The sequence below is a fragment of the Podarcis erhardii genome (genome assembly GCF_964252035.2).
Source record: "Podarcis erhardii genome assembly, chromosome: 1".
Taxonomy (NCBI): Eukaryota; Metazoa; Chordata; class Lepidosauria; order Squamata; family Lacertidae; genus Podarcis; species Podarcis erhardii.
The window spans coordinates 122,185,715-122,210,152 of NC_138497.1; the positions used below are offsets into that span (position 1 = coordinate 122,185,715).

Sequence of the window (24,438 nt, forward strand, 5' to 3'; positions counted from 1 at the left end):
AGACTCTTGAGAGTCCCATGGACTGCAAGAAGATCAAACCTCTCCATTCTTAAGGAAATCAGCCCTGAGTGCTCACTGGAAGGACAGATCCTGAAGCTCAGGCTCCAATACTTTGGCCACCTCATGAGAAGAGAAGACTCCCTGCAAAAGACCCTGATGTTGGGAAAGATGGAGGGCACAAGGAGATGGAGGGAACAGAAGTGCCTGGCGTGCTCTGGTCCATGGGGTCACGAAGAGTCGGACACGACTAAACGACTAAACAACAACAACAAGTTGGGAGAAGCCCCAGAACAGCGCATGGCAGGGAGCAGGGGGCAGATGATGCCATCAGACAAGCCCAAATTCTTGTGCTAACAGAACTATCTCACTAGCACTACTTTGAAACTACACGTCGCCATGTTTAAAGGCCTGCTAAGATTATTTTCACAAGTCTCCTCACAAATGGGAACCCAGATAAGAGCTCCTCACGGCAAGGGGGGGGCTTGTAGGTACATTCACCTGAACACATTTACAAGACCCCTTCAGAGTGTCATGCTGAATAAACCAAGGATGGGAGTAGAAGGGGTATACCAGGCAATGTTGAGAGCAAGACTGAATCGCCCCCTCCTCATTTATCCCTCAGGTGTCCAGGCTGAATGCTTGAAGAGGACTGTTATTATCTGCAGCCAAAGGTCACTAGTATTCTGGGATTTGCATTAAATTGTAACGTTTGTTTTATTTGGAGGGAGAGTTTAGAAAATGCTTAATCTCACCTAATTCAGGAAAACAGGAACGTCTTCAAGCACATGGGAAAAAGCAAAGTATGGGAATAAGGAAGAAGGGAATGAAGTAATTTTAAAAACAAAACAAACTATATTCTCTGTGCCAGAGGAATAATCTAGTTAGAACCCCCAGTTGGCCAGATCTCTAGTCATGGGGCTGAATGTGACACATTTCCTACCCAAAAATGTTTGAAGTAGCCCTTAGGGTGAAATTCAGTCCGGACCTTCTGGGGTCAAGTTAAACAAAGCACTGAGGACCAGGCAACTAGCCAGCCAATTAGCATTCACCGAAAAATTCCTCTACTGTTGCATTGCAGGGTCATAAGCAAATTCATACATCTTGCCTCTCCTGATGGTGCAAACAGGAAACTGGACACTGCAGAACAGAGCTCCTGTGGGAACTCACGCTTAGCTCCACAGCAGTTTGGAAAACACCAAAGAGTCACGGAAGCATTGCTGATAGAATAGTCGCTCTGATCCCGAGACAACCCCAAGGTAAATATCATTCAAGAGATGAAAGGTACTTCAAATATCAGCTCTGGGTTCACTTCAGTTGGTTGTAAAGCCAGGAGGGAAAGAGGTATCATGGCCTGCCCTTTGAAGAACTTAGCTGAAGTACCATACAGAACCTTCCAGAAAGCCTTGCTTAACCCCTTCAAATCCCAAGCCAGTCAGGCTGCTGCTGAGAATCAACCTTTACCTGCTTAATTTGCGTGGGCCAGTCTAGAAATTTTAATAGCTCTTGGTATCAGGGTGAGCGCTGTGGCAGTGTCGAGATGGCAACAGTAAGGGGAAGCTAAATGATGTCATCTGGTTTTCTCCCCCACAGACAGTGATAGAGAACCTAAAGCCGTCCAGCCCTTGATGCAACAACAACAACAACAACAACAACAACATATTTATATGCCACTCATCTGACTGGGTCGCCTCAGCCATTCTAGGCGGCTCACAACAAAAAATAGTAAAAACACAATACAACCCTAAAAACTTCCCTTACCGTGGCTGCCTTCAGATGTCTTTTAAAAAATCACATAGCTGTTTATCTGTTTAACATCTGCTGGGAGGGCATTCCACAGGATGGACATGACTACTGAAAAGGCCTATGCTTGCTTCCCTGTAACCTCGCTTCTTACAATGAAGGAACTGCCAGAAGGCCCTTGGTGCTGGATCTCAGTGTCCGGGCTGGATGACAAAGGTGTAGATGCTCCTTCAGGTATACTGGGCCGAAGCTGTTTAGGGCTTTGAAGATCAGCACCAACACTTTGAACTGTGCTTGGAAACATACTAGGAGCCAATGTAGGTCTTTCAGGACCGAAGTTACATGGTCCCGGCGGCTGCTCCCAGTCACCAGTCTAGCTGCTGCATTCTGGATTAGTTGTAGTTTCTGAGTCACCTTCAAAAGTAGCCCAACATAGAGTGCATTGCAGTAGTCTCCCTACTCTCCCGGGACACACCCTCCCCCCCACCCCGGGCCACACTCCTCACAGGCCTTGCAGCACATCTTCTATGACTGTTTTTGCCTCTGTGGGATGCATCCTTGACATCTGATACAGTGATACCTCGGGTTACATATGCTTCAGGTTACATATGTTTCAGGTTACAGACTCCGCTAACCCAGAAATAGTACCTCAGGTTAAGAACTTTGCTTCAGGATGAGAACAGAAATCGTGCAACAGCGGCGCAGCGGCAGCAGGAGGCCCCATTAGCTAAAGTGGTGCTTCATGTTAAGAACAGTTTCAGGTTAAGAACAGACCTCCAGAACAAATTAAGTTCTTAACCCGAGGTACCACTGTATAGACTCCTGCTTGCCCAGAAGGACGTTAGAGCAGGTGTGAGCATGAGTGTAGAAATGAACCTACCATACAAAGGTCAATTTCATATCTATTGCTCTGCCCCAGTTGCATGCAGACCCTGGGCTGGAAAATGTTGCCCATTCCTGCCCTTGGGGATTTCCGAATAATCAAGAACTCTGCCAACCTACAGCCCTCCATGTGAAGGGATCGCATCATCTTTAATTGCATTTGTGATAACTGCAGTCAACCGTTTGGCCAGAGAGCATGACCAGTCTGGATTAAGCAGTGGTCCAAACTGGACAAGACAGGCAATTGCATGTATCATTCCATTTTTTTTTACAACCAAAAGTAGTCTCAGAAGGCTGTGCATTGAAGCCAAGATGTGCGGAACCTTTGGTCCTCCAGTTGTTGCTGAACTACACCTGCCATCATCCCTGTCCATTGTCCATACTGGCTGAGGGCTGGTGGACGTTGTGCATGCATACAAAATTTTATTGCCGTTCTGCAACCTCTGGAGGGCCAAAGTTTCGACATACCTGATCTAAGCCCTTGGATGGGAAGATTCTGTTTAACCCCTTTCATTTGTGGATGGTTGTTTGTCCATCCAATTCTCTTTCACACAGAGAGCCAACAGGGAAAATACATGCATGCATCTAAATTTTCCAATGCAGGCAGCTTTGAAAGGTAACTTTGAACACACACACAAACAGCCCTTCCATTCAAAGGTGCTTTTCCAAAGGCTACTTTTAATTTTAAAAAGGGAAACATTTGAGAACGGGTATGCATGAGTACATGTGACATCTAATTTGGGCTTGAGCGATTGATTTGTCCAGGATTATCCAATGAGATTTATGACATAGAAGCTAAGTGCACATTATCTGCAAGTTTCAACTACGTGTAACTGAGTGCTGAAGCTGTGGATAATGACGATGAAACTCTCTTTGGGAAGAGAAATTTGGAGTGAATAATAAGTGTAGGAGAGAGATGATGCTTAACCCTTTGCAAAGGCAAACATGCTTTTCAAACTCCACCAGGGCCAGTCATTTTAGAGGGCATTTGGGAGCAGAGAAATACAAGCAAGTTAAGTGTACCTCTTCTGATGCCTCTATACTCTAAATATCCCATTTCTAAACCGGCATTTCTTCAAAAATGCTGTCAAGTCTCCACTGCATGCTATGGTTAATTCAAACCAGAGTTAGTAAACCCACTTAGAACCATGGCTACGCATCCTGGTTTGCAGCATGGATAAAGGTAAAGGGACCCCTGACCATTAGGTCCAGTCGCAGACGACTCTGGGGTTGCGGCGCTCATCTCACTTTATTGGCCGAGGGAGCCGGCGTACAGCTTCCAGGTCATGTGGCCAGCATGACTAAGCTGCTTCTGGCGAACCAGAGCAGCGCACAGAATCGCCGTTTACCTTCCCACCGGAGTGGTACCTATTTATCTACTTACACTTTGACGTGCTTTTGAACTGCTAGGTTGGCAGGAGCAGGGACCGAGCAACAGGAGCTCATCCCGTCACAGGGATTCGAACCGCTGACCTTCTGATCAACAAGTCCTAGGCTCCGTAGTTTAACCCACAGAACCACCCACGTCCCTTGCAGCATAGATATTCAGATGTAAACCTGAACTACCTGCAGTACATCTGCACAAAGTATCGCTCACTCAGAAGATACTTGGAAGCACCATTACTCTGTGTGGACGAATTATAAGGAGGCACCTTTGAAATTCCCCTGTGGCTATATTCCCAAGTCAAATAAATGGATAAAAATAGACTAGCAATTGTTCTCTATTATCTAGTATGAATTATAGCTGTAACAGTCTGTGTATTCTGGGCACCGAAATGAATCTGCTGGCTCCTATACCCTGCATCTGTTCTCTCTTTTGCATATTCTGCTTATTGTGCCAGTCTCTATGAGCTCTTGTGCCTCGTACATCACTGTTTCACTTCCTTTTTTCTCATTTGGCCAGTACGTGTTTCAGTATTCCTTCTCGTTGCCAAGGCAAGCATTTAAACATCTGGAAATCGTCCTCCATCATTGTTACTGGTGAGATACTGCATTCGTCTGAAGCATTGTTTCCATAAAGATACCTTAGGATTCCCGTAATGCCTTTTCTTAAAAAAAGAAAATTGAATGGGGCATTCTTCCCGTTTCAAGTTGAGTGATAGTAACCACGATCAGTTGTGAATTACCCCAGTCCGTTTACCATAAATAGCACAGCCTCCTCTTAGCTATCCATTAAACCACATCTGACCTTCTCCATCTGTGTCTCAATTTGCCTTGACCTCCATTGGTTCCCTTGTAACCCAACCTCACTACAGGAAGGAAGGAAGGAAGGAAAGAAGGGAGAGAGAGAGAGAGAGAGAGAGAGAGAGAGAAAGAGAGAAAGAGAGAAAGAAAGAGAAACTCTCTCCTACTATTGGTATGGTCCATATAATGATCCTTTACAGGTACAAGAGAAAGGCCTTTGAGGGCTTCCAGCAATCTACTAATACCTGGCAGAGAAACATTTTATGCTCTTGGAAGCTACTAAAATGACATTTGTTATAGTGGAACAAACTATGTTTAAAAGTTCCTTATTGTGAGCATGCAGTAAAGGTAAAGGTAAAGGACCCCTGAACCAAAAGTGGGGTTGCGGCGCCCATCTCGCTTTCAGGCCGAAGGAGCTGGTGTTTGTCCACAGACAGCTTTCCGGGTCATGTGGCCAGCATGACTAAATGCTTCTGGTGCAATGGGACACCGTGACGGAAACCAGAGCACATGGAAACACCATTTAGCTTCCCGCCAAAGTAACTATTTATCTACTTGCCCTGGTGTGCTTTCGAATGGCTAGGTTGGCAGGAGCTGAGACAGAGCAACAGGAGCTCACTCTGCTGCAAGGATTCGAACTGCCAACCTTCTGATTAGCAAGCCCAAGAGGCTCAGTGGTTTAGACCACAGCACCACCCGTGCCCCTGAGCATGCAGTAAAGGCAGCACACATGGATTAAACATGATGCCAGGGATCTGAAGAATTTCAATAGGCAATGGCTTTTCAGTGGTCTTCACCTTCTATAAACCATATTGGGGGGGGGTCACTGAAGAGCCATCCCCTATTATGAATTTTAAATCAAGTCTAAGCCTTGGGCTCATAAGGTACCTGCATAATAGCCATGTCAACACTTCAACCTCTGGTTCAATTCAGGCATCACATCAAACCTTGGTCAAGAAGGCATGACTATAGAGTTATTTAAGGTGATGCATGAATCAAAGGCCATGTTGTGCAAGAGACTCACGAACCAGAAAAATAAACTATGGTTTGCACGATGCCCTACTCAGTGGCGTAGCGTGGGTTGTCAGCACCCGGGGCAAGGCAAGTAATTTGCACCCCCTAACCCGTGGATTTGCGCCCCCTAACCCATGGATTTGCGCCCCCTAACCCCAACCCCCAGATGTTGCGCCCAGTGTGACCGGCCCCCCTGCACCCCCCATGCTACGCCACTGGCCCTACTTTACAAACCATAGTTACAAACCAATGCTCTTCCTCCAGAGCGTACAACACCATGGGGTCAGCAGTAAACAAAGGGCTGCCATACGTCCAGATTCCCCCAGACATTCTTCTTCTTCTTCTTCTTTGGCAATCACTTGTAGCCAAGTAAGATTGTCTTCCTAAAAACGGTTTTAACTGTGAGACCGTAAGTGACTGTGGAGGCCAATTCTGGATCCACACATCCTTCCACAGTGGGGACACAGGTTCCCGGATGGGTGTTGATCAAGGTGAGGGTTTGCCAAGCGTGCCTTCGTCTTAGCATGTTTCTCCCTTTTGTCCTACGTTCAAGAGTCTTCAAAGCCCATGACACCTTTGGTAAAGGCTGTTCTCCAATTTCAGCGCTCACAGGCCAGTGTTTCCCAGCTGTCGGTGCTTATACTGCATTTCAATTTGCCTTGAGAGAGTCTTTGAACCTCTTTTGTTGACCACCAGCATTACGCTTTCCATTTTTAAGTTTGGAATAGAGTAGTCCCAGACATTACCAGGATTTCAAAGGCAGAATCCGGGGGGGGGGGGGGATTTCCGATAGCACTTTGTCCTGGATCTTAGCCAAGCTCAACAACTTTTGAGGTGTCCTGGTTTTTACTTTTTGAAATATGGCAACCCTAGTAAACATATGAAACTGAAAGTAGACAAGAAATGCTAGCTATAATTTGTATGCTTGGAAGCAAAAACCATGTCTCAGGTTATTATCTGTGGTTAGTGCAAACCATGATTTCTAGTGATGTCTATATGGAGAATACTATAAGTATTCTTATATGTGTTTGTTGGGTAAACAGGGACCCAGATTGCCATCACTCTCATTGAAGCCATTACATTGCACAAGGTTACATTGACCCGTGTCAAAAAAAATCACTACTGCAACAACCACCCCTAAAAAGCACTGATCTTCCATACATTATTTTTAAAAATCCTTATTTTCACTAGTTGTATTGGAAATCCACAACTGCTTCCATTTTATTTTGGTGTTGGGAGGGAATTATTTTCCTACAAGAATTTTAAAAAGCCATTTGCTTACACATTGGAATTGCACTAACATTTCATTTTGGCAAATATCATAGCCGCAAGCTATCTTCTTTTCCTTTAAATAAAAGTCAACATTAAGGACAAGTCGTACTGTACTTGATGAACCTTAATTGCCTGCTATAGCCCAGAGCACATAGTAACATGCCTATACTTTCATTTGAATAGTACTTAATGTGCCTCAAGACATCGTTAAGCAAGCACATAACATGTGGATTGTGAAATTTGATACTATTAACAATTAGCATATTACCAAAGGAAATAGCAACTCCAAGTTATGCATCTGAAAGAGACAAGAATCTGTGTCAAAGAGTAGCAGCCTGAATATATTAAGCAATTCGCCCTATTCCACTTTCACTATATGCAATGGGCAGAATGGAGAAATCACTTTTGGAATATGCATAGCCGTCACACAATTTGGATACATTTTTGATCTGCTAATGTTGTTTTCTTTTTTTCCTCAGTCCTGGAATTGGAAAAGAGGGTGAATTATTATATGAGGGGAGGGCACTGGGGGAAAGAATTGTATCTCCACCCCATTCTCATTTTCATCAACTTCTGTGATCTGGAAAGTGACTGTTTGCAGGAAGGAGGCTTTTGTATCTGTGGAGGGAGGCTCCCCACACATTTTGGAGCCGGGAGGGCAGGGGATCAGAATTCCAAAATGCACATAGGCCCTTCATGGCTACAAGAGGGTCCTCACTGCAGCCACCATCCAATTTATGGAAGGTGATGAAAATGGACACAGAGGGATGGAGATAGAACACTCATCTGCATTGGTCCATGCGTGGTGACTCAACCACAATGTTAAAAGGTGAATAATATTTATTTATTTATTTATTTATTTATACATACTCCGCCCATCTGGCTGGGTTTCCCCAGTCACTCTGAGCAGCTCCCGATTGAATGACTTAAGAGAGTTCCTAGCTTATTAGAGGCTGTTCCTAGGAATGAACATTTTTGGCTCTGGTTCTAGAAGTGGGATTTTTATCAGATAGATTATAAATGCTCATTGTAGATGAGGGCCAGTGTGACAGTGTTGGCTGTGTCATTTTAGGGGGTTGAACTTACTTTTTGCATTTTTTTCAGCAAGGGTCGTTAAAGTATGTTTTTGGGTGTGATGAATTCAAATCTGCTATTTTTTATGATTGGACAATATTTAGCTTGGTAAGTCTGTGCTCAATGAAGAAGCACTTAAACTGCATTCAGAAAACCAAATAATTTTAATTTTACTTTCTGGAAATGTCAGGCAATGCCTAATAATAATAATATAAGTGTAGGTACTTGACAATCATTTTTAAAGGCTTCTATGCAATTTCAATATACATTTTACTTACCAAGTAAAACGAAATTAGATTAATTTAACCAAAACACTTTTTGAAGTCCCAAGTCCTTTTACAACGTTTTAGCACCCCTCATTTTTTGAGTTTGCATAGTACTTAAAGAGGGTTGGACTAGGATTGAGGAGAATTAGGTTCAAAGTCCCACCAGCCACAAAGCTCACTGCATGACCTTGGGGCCATCACTGTCTGTTAGATAGGAAATGTTGCTGAATGTGATTGGAGTTGCAGGAATTTTATAAGGAGTGGCCGGCTATAAGGTTAAAATTCTGCTCAAGGCTATGGATTATCAGCCTGTATCTGCATTCGACCTGACTTGTTTATATATATGAAATTGTTTCATCCATTTTCATTGTTGGCTTTTAAAATCTGAATCGCTCTGAGATGTTTCCCAGGATGCGATTTGTAACTAGAATTAAATAATTTAAGGAAACTGCTGTAGTGATTCAGGTTGTACATCCTATTTCAGAAAGCAAGGGTTATTTAACATGGCATACACCAGGAAAGATAAGGCTTCAGCAATATGTGAGAATTACATCCAGTTTTCTGATCTTTGTTTGCTGGTTTGAACAACAGTATTGTTTGCCTCGATATAGAAAAGGAGAGAGGAAATCCCTGCATGCAACAGAGGAAGAAAGGGGGGTTGGGGGTGGAAATCGATGCTTGGACACATCATGTTGTTACATCTGCACCACAAATGTGAATAAGGTCCAGCCTCTTTGCACATACATCCAGCCAATCATAACGGTGGGTGTTTTGCTAATCGCCTAATTAGAAACAGGCCATTTCGCGAAATCAATAGGTGACAGTCAGGGAGAATGACACATATATGAACACAGACGGGATTTCTAACTTCTAAAGGAATTTGCTTAATAGATTTTCATTAGCAAAAGATTAGAGGTTCCAAGCAGCACCCAGGACTACATGTCTTCTTCTTTGGCGATCATTGTCTTCCATAAACATGGTTTTCACAGTGAGTCTGTAAGTGACCGTGGAGGCCAATTCTGGATCCACATGTCCCTCCACAGTGGGGACATAGGTTTCCAGCCAGGAGTTGATAATGGTGAGGGTTTGCCAAGCGTGCCTTCCTCTTAGCACGTTTCTCCCTTTCGTCCCGACTTCGAGTGTCTTCAAAGCCCACGACACCTTTGGTAAAGGCTGTTCTCCAATTGGAGCGCTGACAGGCCAGTGTTTCCCAGTTGTTGGTGCTTATACTACATATTTTTTTAGATTTGCCTTGAGAGAGTCTTTGAACCTCTTTTGTTGACCACCAGCATTACGCTTTCCATTTTTAAGTTTGGAACAGAGTACAGTGGTACCTCGGGTTAAGAACTTAATTTGTTCTGGAGGTCCTTTCTTAACCTGAAACTGTTCTTAACCTGAGGTACCACTTTAGCTAATGGGGCCTCCCGCTGCCTCTGTGCCGCCACCACACAATTTCTGTTTTCATCCTGAAGCAAAGTTCTTAACCCGAGGTACTATTTCTGGGTTAACAGAATCTGCAACCTGAAGCATCTGTAACCCGAGGTACCACTGTAGTTGCTTTGGAATACGATAGCCAGGCATCCACACAACATGATGAGTCCAACAAAGTTGATGTTGTAAAGAAATACACCATAAAAGGGTCATCAAGGGGGAAGCAACTATGCAGTAGAGAAAAAAGATTCTCATATCCATTGTGGCTTTCTATAGCATACATCGTGACATGCCTAGGATCATAAGACCAATATAAGATAGGAACATGATAGGGTGCTATATAGCATCAGGCACATCAGGCTACCAGCACGTCTCCTGAGTTTCAGGCAGACAATAACCCCAGCCCTACCTAGAGATGCTGAACCTGAGACCCTCCGTAGGCAAAGCTCTAGCTCTGAGCTAGGACCTTTCCTGGAGAATCAGCACTGCAAACACAAGGGAAACCCACATGACCTGAAAGTGTTGCTGTGCAATGCCAAGTCAATGATGAATAAAACCACTGCCATCCACGACCTGATTGTGGATGGAGGATTTGACCTGGCATGTGTGACAGAGACCTGGTTGGATGAAGCAGATGGGCCTGTCCTTGCCGCTGCTTGCCCACCAGGTTTCTCTTACGCACAGCAACCCAGGTCATGTGGGCGGGGAGGGGGGGTTGCAGTGATTTTTAGGAAGTCATTAGTCTGCACCAGGCGTCCTATTGGGAAGACCCAGTTTTCTGAGTGCATGTTCTGGAAGTTGGGCAATAGGGGCAGTACAGGATTCCTACTGGTGTACCGACCTCCCTGCTGCACCAAGGATTCCCTGCCCGAGCTGCTTCAGGTCGTGGCGGATATGCTCCTGGAGACACCTAGCTTGGTTGTCCTGGGGGATTTTAACATCCATGCCGACACGACCTTACAAGGGGCCGTTCGGGACTTCGTGGAAAGCATGGCCTCCATGGGGCTGTCCCTGAATAAGTCTGGCCCAACTCATAGCCACGGACATGCCTTAGACTTGGTGTTTACCTCTACGGATGTTGGTGATCTGACATTAACTAAAAGCGAAACAAAAGAAGTGCCATGGTCAGATCACTTCCTGGTGCAACTGGACTTCTCTGCAACCCATCCCCTCTGCAGGGAGGTGGGACCGATTCGGATGGTCCGCCCCCGCCACTTAATGGATCCAATTGGCTTCCAGAGAGTGGTAGGGGATGCTTTATCCCAAGTTGATGGCCTTTCAGCTGATTCCCTGGTGGCATGCTGGAATGCGGAGTTAACCAGGGCTATTGACTGTCTGGCTCCGAAGCACCCTCTCCGATTGCATGGAGCCCGGACAGCCCCGTGGTTTTCCCCGGAGCTGAGGGTGATGAAACAATCGTTGAGACGGCTAGAGCGCCGGTGGCGGAAAACTCATTCTGAATCAGACCGGACACGGGTTAGAGCTCAACGTCGAGCCTACCAAGTGGCAATGGCGACGGCGAAGAGGGCCTTCTTCGCCGCCTCCATTGCATCTGCAGAAAACAGCAGCAGGAGACTTTTTGAGGTGGTTCGCAGTTTATCGGAACCACCTGTACCACCGGGGCCTGGTAGGGACCCCAAGATCTCCTGCAATGCTTTTGCAAAGTTTTTTGCAGATAAAATCGCTCAGATTCAGAAGGAGGTAGACTCCACAGTGGGAGCAGGGCCAGGGCGGGAGAGTGCTAGAGTTCTGTCTGGTCCTGTTATATGGGATCAATTCCAATCTGTTACCTCCGAGGATGTGGACAGGCTGCTTGGATGAGTGAAACCGACCACCTGTCTCCTTGATCCTTGCCCATCCTGGCTGATAAAAGCGAGCCGGGAAGGGCTGGGCGATGGGCTTTGCGGGGTGGTGAATGCTTCCCTCTGTGAGGGAGCCTTCCCAGACCCGCTGAAAGAGGCGGTCATTAAACTGCTTCTTAAAAAAACATCTTTAGACCCGGCCAATTTGGCCAACTATCGCCCAGTCTCAAATCTGCCATTCTTGGGCAAGGTGATTGAGTGGGTGGTTGCTGAACAACTCCAAGCACGCCTGGAGGAAACGGACCATTTGGATCCCTTCCAATCGGGATTCAGGCCTCACCATGGGACTGAAACTGCCTTGGTCGCGCTGGTTGATGATCTCCGGCAGGCTAGGGACAAAGGTGAGAGCTGTTTCCTAGTTCTGCTGGATCTCTCAGCGGCCTTTGACACCATCGACCATAACATCCTTCTGGACCGTCTAGAGGGGCTGGGAGCTGGGGGCACTGTCATACAGTGGTTCCGCTCCTTCCTCCTGGGCAGTGTCCAGAAAGTGGTGGGGGGGGTGAGTGTTCGGACCCCTGGGCTCTCACTTGTGGGGTGCCTCAGGGTTCTGTCCTCTCCCCCATGCTTTTTAATATCTATATGAAGCCGCTGGGAGAGATCATCAGGGGGTTTGGACTGGGTGTTCATCAGTATGCAGATGACACCCAGCTCTACCTCTCCTTTAAATCAGAACCAGTGAAGGCGGTGAAGGTCCTGTGTGAGTGCCTGGAGGCGGTTGGAGGTTGGATGGCGGCTAACAGATTGAGGTTGAATCCTGACAAGACAGAAGTACTGTTTTTGGGGGACAGGAGGCGGGCAGGTGTGGAGGATTCCCTGGTCCTGAATGGGATAACTGTGCCCCTGAAGGACCAGGTGCGCAGCCTGGGAGTCATTTTGGACTCACAGCTGTCCATGGAGGCGCAGGTTAACTCTGTGTCCAGGGCAGCTGTCTACCAGCTCCACCTGGTACGCAGGCTAAGACCCTACCTCCCCGCGGACTGTCTCACCAGAGTGGTGCATGCTCTGGTTATCTCACGCTTGGACTACTGCAATGCGCTCTACGTAGGGCTACCTTTGAAGGTGACCCGGAAACTGCAATTAATCCAGAATGCGGCAGCTAGACTGGTGACTGGGAGTGGCCGCCGGGACCACATAACACCGGTTCTGAGAGATCTGCACTGGCTCCCAGTACGTTTCCGAGCACGATTCAAAGTGTTGGTGCTGACCTTTAAAGCCCTAAACGGCCTCGGTCCTGTATACCTGAAGGAGCGTCTCCACCCCCATCGTTCAGTCCGGACACTGAGATCCAGCGTCGAGGGCCTTCTGGCGGTTCCCTCATTGCGAGAAGTGAGGCTACAGGGAACCAGACAGAGGGCCTTCTCGGTAGTGGCGCCCGCCCTGTGGAACGCCCTCCCATCAGATGTCAAAGAGATAAAGAATTACCTGACATTCAGAAGACATCTTAAGGCAGCCCTGTTCAGGGAAGTTTTTAATATGTAATGCTGTACTGTTTTTAACACTGATTGGGAGCCGCCCAGAGTGGCTGGGGAAACTCAGCCAGATGGGTGGGGTATAAATAATAAATTATTATTATTATTATTATTATTATTATTATTATTATTATCTGAAATCCTTTCGAAGGAACCCAGCTGCAATCCTAGGAGCCAACTCCTAGGGGCCGTGGAGGAGGCCAGACTCCCACTAAGTTGATTGGCCGTCCCATTCAAATGGTGTGTGCGCACTGCACCATGTGATCAGTTACCTGGGCCCCCACCATATTTTATTCAAGTTGGCACCCCTGGCTCCAACTTTCTAGTTGTTGCAAAATAATCCTAACAAATGCTCTTGAAACACATTGGTTCGTTACCATGACTGAGACCTTTTTCAAGGACCATAAGGGACTCAGCTACATTAGACAAAAAACAGTGCTTTGAATGTGTTATAAACATGCAGCACCAGATGGCGCTGGAGAGCAAAAAAAATTATTTGAGATTCTACATAGCGTTTTTTCCCCTTTGTTATAACAATTTAATTTCTGACTTATTTATAGCGCCCCCCCCCCCCCCGTGTATAGATCCACCCAAGCTGTGCTCAATTGGCATGTTAAACATTCAGGGCTGGATCAAGAGGCACTCTTCTGTATACAGCTTTTTCTGACTCCACTTGAGCTCCTAGCATGAGAAAAGAACTGAACCCTAGAGGTGTCCTTCCACTGGTGCCAGGAATTTTGCAATCTCTTGCACTAGCTCTTGTACATTGCTCCTTATGTTCTAAACCTGTTTTATGATGGCACCTCCAATGTACATCTGTACATGTTTTCTCACTGCTCAGTATTTCATGGTCCAGAGGTTTATACACATTTATAAAGTCACTTGACTTCCACTAGCTCTAGCGCAAAAAATCATGAACAGCACCATTGCCAGAACCTATTCCTCCAGACAGTGCATTCCTGGATCTGACCTTCAGTCATCTAGAAGACAACTTAAGAATGGGGAGCAAAAACCACACACCCGGCGTTTGAAACATGCTCGTTAGCTGGAATTTGATGTGCCTCTTTTACGGCCCACTTTTTATGATATACAAGTTGCATACGAGTTGCCACATTGTAAACAGTTGGCTTTGCATCCAGAAGCCCCTCTGCCTCCCTCTGCAACGCACACATTCACAAAAGAAGCCATTATTTAGGATGTCTCATAAAGCAACAGATCCTGTGTGGTCTAATCACTGAAATAACCGAGAGAGAGAAAACAAGGGGCTGCTAGAGGTTCTAATCCCCATCATCATGGCTAAGCCATTTAACCTCCTGTGGCTCAATTAGCTCAGCTGGAAATTTGGGTGGGTTCTACTTAAAAACACATGCTACCTCTGAGCTGGGTTTTCCTAGGTAAGCATATAGCAAAATAGCTGCTTTTTGGCAGAGGTTTTGGTTTTCCATGGGGTTTGGGAAGCTGGTATGGAAAATAATATGAAAATAGGACATTTTGTAGCAAGGCCCAATAATTCTGTGCCAATAAAAATGGTACATTAAAAAGGTAAAGGACCCCTGACCATTAAGTCCAGTCGCGAACATCTCTGGGTTTGGGGCGCTCGTCTCGCTTTACTGGCCAAGGGAGTAGACGTTTGTCCACAGACAGTTTTTCCGGGTCATGTGGCCAGCATGACTAAGCCGCTTCTGGTGAAGCAGAGCAGCGCACAGAAACACCATTTACCTTCCCTCCAGAGTGGTACCTATTTATCTACTTGCACTTTGATGTGCTTTTGAACTGCTAGGTGGGCAGGAGCAGGGACCGAGAAACGGGAGCTCACCCTATCGTGGGGATTCAAACCGCTGACCTTCCAATTGGCAAGCCCTAGGCTCAGTGGTTTAGACCACAGCATCATATATGCCACAAAGCTAAGAATGTCCTTTGAGGTGCATGCTGCCAATTAATGTGATATTACTCTTGGGGATAAGCAACACTGTTGCGGAGTAACAAGGCAAGAAAGGATATTAGGAGCATAAAGGTATAAAAGAGCAACATTTGCATTAACCAAGATATTTTAGGTATATGCACATGTAGGTATAATACCAAGGAAGTATGTCTCACATCTATATCTATATCTATATCTATATCTATATCTATATCTATATCTATATCTATATCATCTACACACACATATATACACATCCCTTCTTTTAGCCCAAATCGTTCATTTAGAAGCAAGTATCACTCTTTCCAATAGGACTAACTCAATGTAAGATTTGTGGTTGCTACTCAAAAACTGAGAAGAATGTTCATCAAGGATAATACGGTAGACTGTAAAGATCTAATCGTCAATGAAATGTAGAAACACATGTGTTTTGGTTTGCATTTCAAAATATATATGTACGGCTAATGCTGTCTTTTAATGGTGTGTCTATGCGCATTCTGCATAGTATGGATAGGATTTATATTTCTTTTTAGTGATGGTCAAAATGACCAGGATGGTCACAACAACAAAATAAACCATAGGACTCACTCCCAAGTTAAGGACCTATCCACACCTGCATTTCTCCCGCCACTTTTGCCGAGGGATACCTGATCTTTGGTGCTGAAACAGAACAAATGGCAATTGGATTTTTCGCAGGTTGCCATTTGTTCCGATTTAGCACTAAAGAGCAGGTTTTCCAGGGGCAAAGTGCAGAACAAGCAGAAAACTTCTCGGACCCATGCTTTCTCGGCAAGCTGAAGTGCGGAAAAGCCCTACATATGTATCGGATTGCAACCTAACCTGCCAAACGAAAGACCGCACTTCTGATTTGGTGGGCACTAGGCATAAGAAACACATTTGGCATGGTCAGTGATGGCTGTTTAATTAGGGCAGATGAGGCTCTGCCACAAAACCCCCAGCCAGCCCTAATCTGCCTGCCTTCTTTCTTACATTCAGTCCAGGCCTGTGCTGTCAGCTTTCTCCACCTTTGCATCAGTGCTGACATCTCATCAAGGAGAAGGATAGAGGCCAAGCAAGAATTAGTTGCCCCATCTGCCATTGGCTCCATCATCTGCTGGGCTCTCAGCTTTCTGCCCTTCCAGTGCCAATGGAAACAAGGTACCAGATCTGGCCCTCTGGTCAGATCCTCCTCCCCACCCATAGCAAAGGAGCCTTATAACTGGAGTGGGGGAGGGAACAGGAATTAGAGCATTAGAGATAAAGCCAGATCACATTCTGAAACATTTTTCTCCTGGATACGCTCAACAGACAAGCTTTATGTGCTTGTCCCAGGTCTAATGCAATGGTTCTCAATCTACTCTTTAGATGTGATTGCAGGAAGGCAGTGGCAACTGGTTCCACTGGCCTCTCTCACCCTCGAGCAACATGGTGATTGCAGGAAGAGGAAAAGGGAAGTCACAGCTGTAAGCTGGTCCCTTGCACTTCTATAGAGCTGGCCAGTCAGAGTAGACAATATTGGGTGAGACAGCTTCCTATTTTCCAGTGTTCAGGGGCCTGCAATATGGTTCGCATAGGGTTCATTAATCCATCCCAGTCGTCTTCTTTTCCCCCACGTGCCAGCAACACTGGTTTTATACCATTTTTAAAAATACATTCCTAGTTATATTATATCATGATTTTCCATGGGAAACAGATCCTTCAGAGGAGTCATTGTTGAGAAAGCAGGAATTGCACATTTTTCCAACTGTTGCTGCTTCTCTTTGCTGGATCTGGAAATCATTAGTAGAAGTCATGATCTATTGCAATAGTTTGCCAATTCTTTGCAGTGAAATTTCTGTATTCTCTGTACAGAAGGGAGCTTGTAGATCATTATGCTGTAATCAAGGCCCCCAATTGAACCAGGGTCTCCAAGCTATACTTAATCCAACCTTGGAGCACGTACGGATTCAGCTGTGTTCAACCTTATGCCAAATTCAAAGTGGAAGGATTTGATAAATGCTGTTCCTGCTATCACACTGTCCAGTACTCAATGGCTGCTTGGCCTACTACAGGTCATGGTTTGGCAACCATCTGTTTTTCCTTCCTCATGTCATAGAAAATATAATAGCACAGCATAAAATCTATAGCATCCATTATACTGTAACTATTTCCAATGCTGACATAGTAAAAGGTAAAAGGCAAAGGACCCCTGGATAGTAATGTCCAGTCAAAGGCAACTTTGGGGTTCAGCGCTCATCTTGCTTTTCAGGCCAAGAGAGTCGGTGTTTGTCCACAGACAGCCTTCCAGGTCATGTGGCCAGCATGACTAAACCTCTTCTGGCACAACGGAACACCGTAATGAGTGCCAGAAAGCACTGAAACGTTGTTTACCTTCCTGCCACAGTGATACCTATTTATCTACTTGCACTGGTATGCTTTCGAACTGCTAGGTTGGCAGGAGCTGGGACAGAGCATCGGGAGTTCACCCCGTTGCATGGATTCAAACTGCCCACCTTCCAATCGGCCTAAGAGACATAGTATGAGCACTATAACTGTGCTTAAAGGAACAGCACTGGCTATAAAATCACCTACCAAGATCCTGCCACAGTTGTAAACAGATCTGTGTTTTGTGATCAGATATATGTTTTTTGAGTTTAATTGGTGGTATTCAACTAGCTCAGAGGAGACCCAATGAAATTAATGACCATGACTAAGTAAGGTCCCTTGATTTTAATGGGTTTCCTGTGAGTAAAACTTGGTTGAACAACACCCAAACATCTCTCTCTCTCTCTCTCTCTCTCTCTCTCTCTCACACACACACACACACACACACACACACAGTACATACTGTATAATTTTACATGAGATTCTTTGATTCCTAGTTAATTCCAGGTGTGATTCAAAGTACTGATATTGACCTTTCAAGCCATCAGCAAGAGCACTGAAGAGAACACATACCTGTCTACACTTTAATGTAACTAAGGGCAGTGATTCATAAATACCCACCAAGAACAGAACACCGCATCTATTGCCATATCACATCCATAACACACAGTGTGGGGATGGGGAACTTTTTTTCAACTGGAGGCCAAATTCCTAGAAGTGGGTGGGGCCTGCTGCGTTCCCACTCTCTCACATAAACCTTTATCTGCATACATCCATATTTAACCCTTCTTGTATCTAGCATTTTGCCAGCCCATCCATCTGTCCATTCATTCTTGGACACATCTGTCCACATATACTCATTTTCTCTGCCATGTGCACACAACAATTAACCTTGGAAATAAAAGCCATGGAGCTTTTTCAAGTCTAACTGCTGGGGGGGCAGGGGGTGGTCTTTGTGAAAATCACAGGGCCCTTCCCTTTCCCCTCCTCAACCCAACTGGCTCCATGCTGCAGTTAAGCTGAAAAACAGTTTCCCATTACAGCTAAAGGAAGATTTTCTTAAAACAATCAAATTTCCATACGGGGGCATTGAGAGAGAGAGAGCAGGGAAGGTTCTGGAAGAATGGGGAGGCCCCACGGTCTGAAAGTTCCCCTCCCCTGTCCAATAGAACTTACCCATGTGCTGATGTCACAATGTTCCATGTTTCCTTCAGATCCTGCCTATGTCAGCCAACGTTGTTGAGTAAAGGAAGGAAAACTCAATACAGTGGTCCCTTGGTTCTCGAACGGCTTAGTTGACGAACAAATTGGCTCCCGAATGTTGCAAACCCGGAAATAAGTGTTCCGGTTTGCGAACGTTTTTCGGAAGCCGAACATCCGACACTGCTTCCGCTTGAATGCAGGAAACTCCTGCAGCCAATCAGAAGCCACGCCTTGGTTTTTGAACAGTTTCAGAAGTCGAACGTACTCCCAGATCGGATTAAGTTCAAGAACCAAGATTCCCCTGTACTACAATGTCAGAGCATGGGTACTGTATGGATGCAAGAGAGTGGTGAGCTCAAGGCATGGGTGCCTTTTTGCTGGCACCAGTTCATTTAGCGCAATGTCTAGAATTCCCCCGTGCTCATCAGAGCCTGTGCACCTCCTTGGCATTCTGGGGCCAGCCTGATGATGAGAAGTTTCTAATGTGGATCTCTCCACGCAAAGAAGCTCTTCCAGCAGCTTCATCACAGGCTTTATAAATACTGTACCTTTATGCAAGTTTCCGTAGTGTAGTGGTTATCACGTTCGCCTAACACACGAAAGGTTCCATGTGAGAAACCAGGCAGAAACAGAAAAAGATAAATACTGTACTGTACCTTTCAATTCTACAAGGGAGAGATGGGAAACCTGTGATTCCCCCAGATATTATTTAACTACAGCCCTCGATGGAAGGAGGATTCAGCTTGTGCTGTAGAACCCTCTACCGCCCACCTAGAATCCTGAAACACCCACTAGTGAGTGGTGGGGACCAGGTTGACAACCCCTGGCTTAAACAAAACTGAACAGAAAATAGGTCATAATTTGCCTTCACGGTTCATGAAAGTCAACCCTTTGCAATCAAGCTCAAATAATCACCACAGCGCTGGATTCAGTTTATTAAAATGAGCAGAGGTGAAGTCTGAGTAGGCCAGAACTTCCAAGATAGAAACATCTGGCAACTGCCCATGGGGAGGAAATGTGGAATGAGGTATGTGGCGTGGAAGGTCTGGGGCAGGGCCTTTCCAGTGGCACCTCCTGTGATGACTTGGCCACTGTTCTCCATGCTCTGATAACCTCCAGACTAGATGACTGCCCTGCGCTCTACATGGGTCTTCTCTTGGAAACCATAACAAAATTTCAACTGTCAAAGATGCAGCAGCCAGATTACTGGCTGGAGTTCCATTTAGAGCACACGTAACCCCCGTCTTCATACAGCTACACTGGTTGCCAGTTTGCTCCTGGGTCCAATTCAAGGTGCTCATGTTAGTGCTTAAAGCATTAAGCAACTTAGGCCACAAATACCTGAAAGAACTTCTCTATCCCAATTAACCTTCTTACAGACCCTCTAAGTGTCCCTGTTTTAGAGGAGCTGTCCTGGTTTCTGATTTGATCCTGGCATGTCCCATTTTTCCTTAGGATGTCCCTATTTTCATTGGAGAAATGTTGGAGGCTATGAAGTTATCTGATGCCCGAGCCGTCTGAAGACAATCTTGTATATGGAAGGGTTTTTTTTAATGTTTAATGTTTTATTGTGTGGCTGGGGCCACCCAGTAAGATGTGTGGGGTATAAATAGTAAAATTATCATCATGGAATGGGATGTCCCTATTTTCATTGGAGAAATGTTGGAGGGTATGTTCTCAGGGATGGAGACCAGCAGAAGGACACTCTTGCCAGTTCTGCTGCCCTCAGAAGTGTGGGGACTGGCAGCCCAGAAGAAGGCCTCCTCTGTGGCAGCCCCTAAATTGTGTAACTCCTTCCCCACAGAGGTGTGTCTGCCACCTTCACTGTACAGCTTTCGTCATACCCTGACCTTTACCAGTTAAGGCATGTGTGTGCTGTGGGGGAGGGGGCTGATTCTTTTGTTGACTTTATACTGTTCCGTTCCATTTAGAATGGTTTTGTTTGTTTTCTAATTTTAACAGTTTTATCTTTATCTTATAAAAAATGCATGTTAGATTGTTGTAACCTGCCCCGAGGCCTTATGGAGAAACACAGGATAGAAAACTTATAAATAAGTATGTAGAACTCCATCCCTGCAGAACTGTGCTAGGCCTCATCTCTATATAAGTGCAGGCGATTGGTTAAAAGGCCCCCTTTCAGCAGGCTTTTGGAGGAAGAGGAGACCTGATTGGATAATTTGATTAGTGCACTGCTGCTGCTATTAGTAAACTGATGTGAGTTGTTTTATGAATTTAGAGGTTATGCTATTTTTTGCATTGTTTGGATCCGGTTTGATTTTGCTGTAAACCACCCTTTGGCTTGTACAAAGGATGGGCTATAAATCATCTAAACGCAATCTAAATTCAACATAAGTGGTGTGGTTAGGCCACATTCAACTATGTCGTCCTGAAAACTAGCAAACAAGTCATAGAGCCCCCTAAAAATAAGTGGGATAGCATCCCACCTGACTTTCAGCACTTCTATTGAAGAAAAGGGAGACCTCCAGCCATCCATACCTACATTAAAGATGAGTGTAGTCAACAGGACTCAACCAGAATAGTAGCAAACAATGCCAACCCAGCTGGGGCTGAGGAGTACATGCAGAGATCTGGAAAGGTGCAGGATCTTAAAAACTCGCCAGCACATCTCACAAATTGTCCAATTTAAGGGAACAGCCTGTTCCGCTTCAGAGCAGGCACTTTTGGGAGTATGCAGAGACATCGCTACCGTAAAGGCCTAAGAACCAGGAGGCATGTGTCCAGAGGAAGCTTTAGGGAAGATTCTAGTTTCCTAATCCTATGGGAGCTCTCCCATGAGTATACTCTCCGTGCTGCCTCCAGACACCACATTGCCATCTGGGACTGCAACATACCCTAGTGTAGAGGCAGCAGCAAAAGTAGCAAGCTAGAGAGTCAGCAACGCCCAGCAGCTGGCTGGCCAATATGCCATGCATTGGCTGGCCTTGCTGTAATCCCACGTTAAATAAAACTACTACAATGACTTACAAAACACACGCTTTCTGCATCATGGATCGTGTCATTAGATAATCCCTACCACAAAACAAGCTGGTGCTTCCTGTGAAAATGAGGTTACAGATGTGCTCCTCCAAGTCTTGAATCCAAGGCAACTCATATAGTTTTAAACGTGTAGTAAAACCGCTAGGCAGAAGGGACAATAACCGAATAGGCTACGGTCATGCCATAAAATAGTTCACATTCTGGCCTGCCAAGTCATCCTCATCTGCTCAGTTGAAAACCTCTCCGCGTGTAATATCCATTAGCAAATGTGTTGCAATGCAACATCCCTGGCTCACCCCAGGGTTTCCATAACAGAAACAAACAGACAAATGGCATGTACTAACCTAGCCCTTCAGAAATCTCGCTCGCTGGAAGCATGCTTTCTTATTGACTTTGAAGTTAAAACTTTGTGCTCCAGCTTCCCTTTTCTACTTTCGACAAAATGGTGTTGTAGTTGCAATCCTAAGCATGTTTGCTAGGGAACGAGACCTATTGGGAAAAGCGAGACTTACTCGTGGGTAAGCATGCATAGGATCGCTCTGTAAAACCCACTCAAACTAATTACACCTCTGGGTACAGATGGCTTTGGAGGGAGCTGTGTGTTTCCCATTGTCTTCCCATTTCAAATCGGTCCTGTCTGAAGCCCTGGTGCAAATCATCTTGAGCCAGCTGAGGTTACATAAAGCCTCTGCCGGTCTGCTTGCACAATGTACAGAACTGGAAAAAGGTTTGTCTTCCTTTGCAAGAGGAGGAGGGAACCCTCTGACCTGGTTCAAACCTGAACCACGTATCAAGCATTTTACTGCATTCTGTACAAAGACAATTGCGCATCCTACTAACACCGTTCTAACAATGCAATCCAGTAGTTTGCAAGCGATCTTTATATATGTTTCACCTTATTCTCAGTTCCAATTTGTGACAAATATATCAGATCCCACGAGGGATACTTTCACTGCCACATGCAACTTTCCAGCTAGCCAAAATGTATTAAGACAGCAGAATCTACCTATTATGAAACCCTCCCAAACATTGCATTTTAATTGATACAAATAGGAAGCAAACAGGCCAGCTGAAAGGAAACCATCTCTAATGCCACGAAGACAAGTACCCGAGCCTCCTAACTTCCTGTCCTCTCTAACATCAGGGGACAAAATGCCAATATCCAGATAACACAGAAGTCTGAAGGGTGGGAACACAGTATGTCAGAAGTCTGGATTCCGTCAAGCCAAAGTCGCTGGGCAACAGGGAGACAGCTCTCTCTCCCGAAAAGAGAAAGAGAAAAGCAGAGAAATAGAGAATAAAGTTCTGTGTAATTCTCTCAAACAAAGAATGGAATAAAACAGATGTAGTTCAGGCAGTGCATAAGGACTCCACCCTTCCAAGTCCTTGTGTTTACTTCTCTCTCTCTCTCTCCTCAAAATGTTCCAAAAGTTTCATCCCTACCACTCTCTTTTGTTGCAACACACACAAAATAAAACTTTCCACAATCTCACCCAGAGGGGTAATGCCAAGTAACAGGATTTTTCACTGCAGAGATTTCTTTTCCCCCTCTCGTTTGCTTTGTTGCATATTTCATTGTTCTTTACTTACTCCCGTGTTTGCACAAAAAGCAAAAGACATTTCAACTTTTTAAAACCCATCTCCAGCCCGTTCCTTTTCAAGCCCCCATTTCACAACAGTGACACACAGGGGAGAGACCACACTGACACACGCACACAGCCCCTTCCAGACTTCCCGATCCACTGTTACTCAACGTATGCAAGCAACAAAAGAAGAATTTTCTTAAAATAACTCACCCCCTTCAAACTCTTCTTCCTCTTGTGCTCGTATTGTTCGCAAACATCCTAGAAAAGCAATAAGAATGACCAAAGTTCTTCTTTGAGTCCAGGTTGCCATCATGTCTAAATATTAGACATGTATATCCTCCTCCTGGGGCGGGCGGGGTGGGGGGGATGCAAAAAAAAAAGTGTAAAAATATTATTTGAACACCATGAAGCCAGCTCTTTTCCTTTCAGCACTCACGCAGGATGAAACAGAAAAGAAGTCTGCCAGTTCTCCGATGCTTGCTTGCTTTTTAAAAAAAGAAAAAAACTGCACTAGCTCTCGCAGAGTCTGCAAACACCCCCCCCCCAAGTGATGCAGCTTTAAATAGGAAGAATGCTGCCTCCACGTTTTTTCCTGCCCCTTTTCAGTTTCTTGAGGCTCATAATCATCCAGTCCCTGGCAAGAAATAGAGTGATTGATGGTAAACAACCGAATCAGAACTCGCTTCACGCTCTCCGCTCAAACTTTTTCCCTCTATTATTTTTTTTTTAACATGCACAGTTTTTGAGAGGAGGTTGCTTCCCCCCCCCTCTCTCTGCTGTTGTTCAGGAAAAGATCTCCTATGTAAAGAATTTATTGGGAGCAGAACATACTTGGCGGAGGTAAGATGACTCTACCACTCACACTCTTGGAAGGAGGAGAAGGGAGGCTGAGATGCTAAGACACTCTTTATATAGTAACGGGCCAGGGAAAGGGAGAGACCTAGCCCCCCTCCTCCAAGCTTCTGGGAAGAGGCTACACACACACACACACACACACACACACACACACACAGCTTTTCCTTGTTGATGACTGTCTGGGAGTTTTAACCATTCCCCTTTCCCTCTAGCTGCTGCATTCTCTAAGGCTACCCTAGTCTCCTAGGTGACCGTGAAAACTGCCCATCTCTCCCTCCTCTAATGGTGGCAGGGAAATCCAGTGTGCAAACTGGT

General features: G+C 45.4%; 1 protein-coding gene across 1 annotated transcript in view; it reads right to left on the reverse strand.

Moving 5' to 3' along the window:
- COL5A2 (collagen type V alpha 2 chain) overlaps positions 1–24,023 on the reverse strand; it is a 187,401-nt gene extending 163,378 nt beyond the window's left edge. Inside the window, exon 1 of the mRNA XM_081855923.1 lies at positions 23,479–24,023. Within this exon, the coding sequence (XP_081712049.1) occupies positions 23,479–23,581 (103 nt within the window). The 5' untranslated portion in view covers positions 23,582–24,023. The remainder of the gene's footprint in view (positions 1–23,478) is intronic.
- Positions 24,024–24,438: the final 415 nt, after the last annotated feature.